The 7,438-nt window shown below is 38.8% G+C and overlaps 1 protein-coding gene across 1 annotated transcript; it reads left to right on the top strand.

Annotated features, from left to right (window-relative positions):
- Positions 1 to 208: 208 nt before the first annotated feature.
- Positions 209 to 1,266, top strand: LOC110608222 (temperature-induced lipocalin-1). The gene is made up of 2 exons (XM_021747432.2): positions 209 to 663; positions 745 to 1,266. The coding sequence occupies exons 1-2, from the start codon at positions 286 to 288 to the stop codon at positions 928 to 930; spliced, it is 564 nt and encodes a 187-aa protein (XP_021603124.1). The 5' UTR covers positions 209 to 285; the 3' UTR covers positions 931 to 1,266.
- Positions 1,267 to 7,438: the final 6,172 nt, after the last annotated feature.

The following is a 7,438-nucleotide window of genomic DNA, read 5'->3' on the forward strand; positions in this document are numbered from 1 at the left end:
TAATTAAAAGTTATATACTATAAAAACATGGTACAAGTATAAAAATCGCGCGAACTCAAGTTTGAAAAAACATAGTGTATAAGAAAGCTTTCTTTACTTGCATGCTAAGTTTCCTTCCAAATGAACAACGACGTAAAGCTCATAACCCTCCACGTCTCATTCCAAAATTTCTCAGCATAAAAACCTTCTCCCTCTCTATAAATACCTTGTTTCTAAGAACAATCTCTCAAACCCCATTATCAGAAATCCTCTTTACTCACCATTTTTTCAAACAAAATATTAGCAATGGCAACAAAGAAAGAGATGGAAGTGGTGAAGGGCGTAGACCTAAAGAGGTACATGGGGAGGTGGTATGAAATAGCTTCAATTCCATCATTTTTCCAGACCAAAAATGGAGAGAACACAAGGGCTACCTACACTTTGAATGATGATGGTGCCACAGTTCATGTTCTTAATGAGACTTGGAGTGGTGGCAAGAGAAGCTATATAGAAGGTACTGCCTTTAAGGCTGATCCTAATAGTGATGAAGCTAAGCTTAAGGTCAAATTTTATGTCCCTCCATTCTTGCCCATCATTCCTGTTGTTGGGGATTACTGGATTTTGTATTTAGATGAAGATTATACTTATGCTTTGATTGGTGAACCCAGAAGGAAGTATCTTTGGGTAAGCTTCTGTTTCTAATAGTTTTAACTGCTAAGTGTTTTACTAGTTAGTACCACTAATTACTTTTCTAGGAGTTTTCAGATACTTTGTAGGCAGACTTGTATTGATGATGAGATCTACGACCAGTTAGTGAAGAAAGCAAAAGAAGAAGGGTATGATGTGAGCAAGCTACACAAGACCCCACAAGCAAACCCACCACCAGAGGGAGAAGAGGGCCCTAAGGACACCAAAGGAATTTGGCGGATTAAATCTCTTCTGGAGAAGTAGAAAATCCAAACGAAGTAGCACATGTCTTTGTCATTCATCCTGCAGCTGTGTACTAATGTTGTTTTCTACGTGGAAGTTGATATTTTTTCATGTGTGGTTCAAGTGGAGTTGCTTCCTGCTGCTGTTGTGTGTATATATGTGATAAGAAACAGCAGGGAATCCAACAGGAGGAGGAGCAAGCTCAGCCCACCATCTTCTGTCTATTATCTTAAGTCTTTGTCTTGCTTGGATGTACATGGTGTTAATTTCTAGAAAGAGATTGTGGTGTAGAGTTTTGTTATCTTTTAAGGATAAATTATCATTAGTTAAGTGGCCATATTTTTGTTTATCTCTTAATCAATTTACTTTAGTTTTAAATTTTTATATTATTTAATTTATTAAATGTTTATTATTCATATAATTTTAATTATTCATATTATTTTATTCAGTCTTTTTTATTAAAATTTAAATAAAATTGAAAATATTTTCTTTGACATAAATCTGATAAAAATACTAAAAATTTAATTTTTACAAGATATAAACACGTTTAAAACTTGAATTAAACTCTAGCAAAAGAAATAAATAGTTATTTTGACAAAACACAGAGTTAACATTATTTCAGCATTTTTCAATTTAATATTGGTGAAGGAAAACTATTCATAAATTGTGCAGAAACAGAAGAGAGAGAGGAAGAAAATCAGAACTTTTATTTAAAATCAGAAAATGACGTTATGTCAGTTCTGGAAGCATCGCTTCCTGTTTATACCAAATTGAATCACACGCACAACATGTGCATACAAATAACTCAACCTAAACAAAACGACGCAGTTTAGATAACCAATCAATTACAACCAGTAAAACGACATAGCATAGCTTTTAACACCCCCTCCTCAAGTTGAAGCTGGGAGAGGCAGAAGATTCAACTTGCTGGTTAATGTGCTATGGCGGGAGGCTGGTAGGGCCTTGGTGAATAAGTCAGCCAGCTGTTCTTCAGTAGTGACATGGTGAGGTAATATAAATCCCCGTTGAAGTTGATCTCTCACCAGGTGGCAATCTATCTCGATATGCTTTGTGCGCTCATGGAAAACCGGATTGGCAGCAATGTGGATGGCAGCTTTGCTATCACAGTGCAGTGGAATGGGCAATTGGATGTGAACCTGCAAATCCTGCAAAATATAGCTAATCCAGAGGAGTTCACACACAGTGTTAGCCATTGCACGATACTCAGCCTCAGCTGAGGACTTAGAAACAGTAGGCTGTTTCTTTGTTTTCCAAGAGACAAGACAAGGGCCCAAGTATATGCAATATCCAGATAATGATTTTCTGGAATAAGTGCAAGCTGCCCAATCAGAGTCACAGTAGGCAGTCAGTGATAAATCAGTACTTACAGGAAAATAAAGCCCCTGATGTAAAGAGCCCTTAAGATAGCGAAGCACATGTAAAGCAGCCTCCCAATGAGGCTTTCGGGGCATGCTCATAAATTGACTCAAGTGTTGCACAGCATAACATATGTCAGGCCTTGTGAGATTAACATAAAGAAGCCTCCCAATCAGTCTTCTATATAAATCAGGTTTATCAAAAACCTCTCCTGAATCAGGAGATAAATGCAATCCTTGAGGTAAAGGACAAGAGGCAGGTTTACAATGAAACATCCCTGCATCTTTTAATATGTCTGAAATATACTTAGTCTGACTGAGCAAAGTTGCTTGAGAGGATCTAGCAACCTCCAGACCCAAAAAATATTTCAGGGGTCCCAAATCCTTGATAGTAAATTTTGAATCTAAAGCAAGTTTGCATTCAGTAATGGCATCAATGGAGTTTCCAGTCAAAATAACATCATCAACATATATAAGTAATATCAAAGTTAAAACACCAGTGTGCTGTGTAAAAAGACAATGATCATGGGGGGACTGCACAAAGCCTAAACCCTTCAGAAAAGTGGTAAATTCAATGTTCCACTGTCTGGAGGCTTGTTTAAGCCCATATAAGGACCGTTTAAGCAAGCAAACTTGCCCTGGCTGAGCTTTGTGATACCCTTGGGGAGGTGTCATGTACACCTCTTCATCAAGATTACCATGCAAAAAAGCATTATTTATATCCAATTGAAAAATAGGCCACTGTTTAGAGGTAGCAAGAGCAATCAAAATTCTTACAGTTGTAAGTTTGGCCACAGGGGAAAATCTATCCTTATAATCCAACCCCTCAATCTGGTTGTAGCCCTTGGCCACCAGCCGGGCCTTATATCTCTCTATATCCCCATTTGACTTGAATTTCACTTTATAGACCCATTTACAGCCTATTGCTTTCTTACCCTTAGGTAAATTAGTGAGCACCCAAGTGCTGTTATTTTCCAGGGCCTGAAGCTCTTGCTTCATGGCTTCTACCCAATGTGCATCCTTAGATGCTTGATTATAAGTAGAAGGTTCAAAAACCTTGTTGACATTGCAAATATAAGATTGATGTATAGGATGGAAGGTCATAAAGGATATTTGCTGGGAATCAACATAGTCATGCATCCAGACAGGGGCTTGTCTATGCCTTTGTGTCCTTCTAACTGAAGGATGTTTCTGTAGGTCATCACTGGTGTGACCAGAAGGAGAGGATTCAACAACAGGATAATCATTCTCAATCACAGGAATAGGAAGCACATGATTTTCAATCTGATTGCTATCGTGGAAGGGAAAAATATTTTCATGAAAGATAACATCCCTACTAATAAAGAAGGTTTTATCATTGATGTTGTAAAGCTTATAGGCTTTGTGTGTGCTGGCATAGCCTATCATCACAGCCTTAATGGCTCTTTCTTGAAATTTATCCTTCTGAATTCCCACAGAAGTAGCAAAACACAAGCAACCAAACTTTCTCAAGTGAGAATAGTCAGGTGGGGTCCCATAGAGCCTCTCATAAGGCGTGGACCAACCAAAATGCTCCATAGGCATTCTGTTAATGAGGTAGGTGGCAGTTAAAATGCATTCTGACCAAAAATGAATAGGGGCTTGTGATTGTATTTTCAAAGCTCTAGCAGTGTCAAGTATGTGTCTGTGTTTCCTCTCTACAACTCCATTCTGTTGTGGAGTGTAGGGGCAGGATCTTTGGTGCTTAATTCCCTTGCTCATAAGCAGAGAACTATAATCATGGCTTAGAAACTCCCTTCCATTGTCACTTCTAATGACTTTAATGGTAGTATTAAACTGATTTTCTACCATGTGTATAAAGTTTCTAGTCAAGCTAAAGGCCTGACTCTTTAAGTGCATCATGAAGGTCCATACAGCCCTACTATAGTCATCAACAATGGTGAGGAAGAACTTAGCTCCAGTGATAGAGCTAGTCTTATATGGCCCCCATATGTCAATATGGACCAACTCAAAAGGTTTTGAGGCTAAAGTGTGGCTTCTGGGAAAAGGTAATCTGGCTTGTTTAGCTAAGGGGCAAACAGGACAACATTTCATAGCCTCATTACTGATGTTCATGCCTTTAACATGTTTGAGCTTACCTACTGATGCATGCCCTAGTCTATCATGCATGTCATTCATGGTCACTACATGCTTATGTGTCTGCTCAAGTTGCATGGAATGTTCTTTATTCAAATCCATTTGGGAGAAAGTGCTATTTACAAAGCTGTGAAGATCAGCATTAGAGTTCATGATTTCAAACAAACAATTCCTTACATCAAAATGAGAAAAGCTCATTTGGTTCAGCCTGAAGAGGCCTCTTTGTTTCTTGCCTATGGCCACCACCTTCTTATTCAGTGGGTCCTGTATAAGACAATAATCCTTCCACATTACTATACAGTAGCCATGGCTATTCATTAATTGACCAACAGAAATCAAGTTATATTGAAAGTGTGGAATGTAAAGAACATCATCTAAAATCAATTTTCCAAAGAGATTTAGCTTTCCAGATTGAGTAACTTGAGTTGTTTTCCCATCTGGAAAGCACACACAAATGTGCTTGTGTAGTGGATGTAAGGTGGTGAACAGATTGCTGTCTGAACACATGTGATTTGTGGCTCCAGTGTCAAGGATCCAATTAGATTCATTTTGCATATATGCATTGCAAGTGTTATAGATAGTAGACTTACCTGCAAAGTCCATGAAATGTGCCTCAGATCCATGAGATGTGCTTGGGGCAAGAGTTCCTTTCCCTTTTACAAGCTGGGAGACTTCTTGTTTTAAAGAGCTCAGCATGGATGTCAATTCATGTATTTTACCTGATGTGTCCAGGTATTCCAGAGGATTATCCTCTTCTGACTTGTTGCCCTCAAAAGCAGCCATAATTCTGGTGCTTCTATTTCCTTTGAAAGATTGGGTTCCTGCCTTGTTCTTACCCTTGAACCAGTCAGGATACCCAATCAGCTTAAAACACCCTTCTCGAGTGTGACCATCCATGTTGCAGAAGGTGCAGTGGCCCTTCTTGACCTCAGACCTCTTTGGTCTGGACAGATTCTGAGCTTGAGCCTTATTTAATAAGGCAAGAGATTCTGAATTGTCATTCATTGCTCCCAGAATCTCCCTTTGAGACTCAAATTTTACAACCATGGAGTATGCCTTGTTTACTGTAGGTAAAGGGTCCATTCCCAATACCTGATCTCTCACAGACCCAAAGGCCTCATTCAAGCCCATTAGGAATTGCATGAGCCTATTCCTGTTTGTTATTTCAGCTATGTCCCTAGAGGCTCCACAGGTGCAGGTTGGAAGAGGTTCTACTGACCCAAGTTCATCCCACAACCTCTTCAGCTTAGTGAAGTAGACAGAGACAGACTGGTTTTCTTGGGAGATGAGAGACATTTTCCTGTGTAACTCATAGATCATAGGACCATTGCACTCTCCAAATCTCTCACAGATCTCTTGCCAGAGATCTCTGGCAGAGGCGGTGTATATGAAACCATCGACTAACTCCTTAGATATGGAGTTGAGAATCCAAGATGTGACCATGAAGTCACATCTTTTCCATTGTTCATAACCTTCACTGTCTTTACTAGGTGCCGAAGTAGTGCCTTCAACAAAACCTAATTTCATCTTGGCTCCTAAGGCTATTCTAATGGCCCTACTCCAAGATCTGAAATTAGTTCCTACAAGAGGTGCGGAAACGAGACTCATACCTGGATGGTCGGATGTTTGAAGGCTCAGTGGGTCTCCCATCCCTGCACTCGCGATCTGCAATTTTTCTGGAGCTCCAGTCCCTTTCTGTTCCTTGCTGTTACTCGCCATGACCAGATCTATCGAAAGAACCAAGGATCTCTCCTATGCAACCGGCGACGCGCCGGCGTGAGTTAGGAACCGTGCTTTGATACCATGTGCAGAAACAGAAGAGAGAGAGGAAGAAAATCAGAACTTTTATTTAAAATCAGAAAATGACGTTATGTCAGTTCTGGAAGCATCGCTTCCTGTTTATACCAAATTGAATCACACGCACAACATGTGCATACAAATAACTCAACCTAAACAAAACGACGCAGTTTAGATAACCAATCAATTACAACCAGTAAAACGACATAGCATAGCTTTTAACATAAATAATTTTTATTTTATGCATTTAAAAAAATCAGAATTTTTTGGTTATTGAATTATTTTTTTTTTTATCTTTTAGAAAAAGTTATACAAATGTTCTCGAGGAACTACTTTTCTAACCTTTCTCTTTTTTCGATTTTTATTAAATAAAAATAATTACTACCATGTCTCTCCTTAATTTAACTTAACTAATTAAAATATTTTTATATTTAATGTTCAATAAATGAATGTGTGGTCCCACTCAAAGAAAATAAAACTCGGATACTGTTACATCTGATTCTTCATCAAGACTCGCCCTCCTCTGAAGAGACAGAGGCTTCACATGAAATTACCGTTAGCAAGCACAATCCAGTAGACTCTCGTTACGCCTGTAATCCCTTATTAGAAAATGTTATATTTAACTCTATCCTCTTACGGTACAAAAGCTAATAATTATAGAGATAAAAATATGTGATTCTCTTGCATAATTACACTTAAATTCTAAGCAATTTTTTTTATATTCGTCATATTCTTCAGTTTACTGATTTGAGTATCGGAGTGGCTGCTATGAGCACCCACCACATCGCGTTATCTTTTTTGCAGGATTGACCAATCACAGTATAGCTCTATTTTTCGATCTCATCATTTGATTCTGTTGCCAAAAAATCCTTTGAATCCTTTCTGTTCATTTGGATTAAAGCTAGTCTCTTATTCTTTTTCTCTTAGAAAGAAATGTCTCTCTTCTTTCCTTTGAAATGGCTGGTAGTTCATGAGCTGCTGCTAAGGTTGCGACCAATGAGGGTGCTATCATTTCTTCCACCCCTAGCAGTGGACAAAATACTCTCAATGGTCAATAAAGCAGATCTCAACAATCTAAACAACGAGCAAATGGTCCAATACATCCAAAAGATGCAGGCTACTCTTGAGAAGTACAAGGCTCGGGAGAGGCATCGGTCACGGCTCCTAGGAGGAAGGAGAAAGCCTCTATTGATATCCCAAGGACTCAGATAGAGGCGATCAAGAGGCGGTCCAAAGTGAAT

The sequence above is a fragment of the Manihot esculenta genome, chromosome 6 (assembly GCF_001659605.2).
Source record: "Manihot esculenta cultivar AM560-2 chromosome 6, M.esculenta_v8, whole genome shotgun sequence".
NCBI lineage: Eukaryota > Viridiplantae > Streptophyta > Magnoliopsida > Malpighiales > Euphorbiaceae > Manihot > Manihot esculenta.

Coding starts and splice junctions, on each gene's coding strand:
- LOC110608222 (XM_021747432.2), top strand. CDS start 286: ATGGCAACAAAGAAAGAGATGGAAGTGGTGAAGGGCGTAGACCTAAAG. Junction 664..744: donor CCAGAAGGAAGTATCTTTGG/GTAAGCTTCTGT, acceptor AGGAGTTTTCAG/ATACTTTGTAGGCAGACTTG.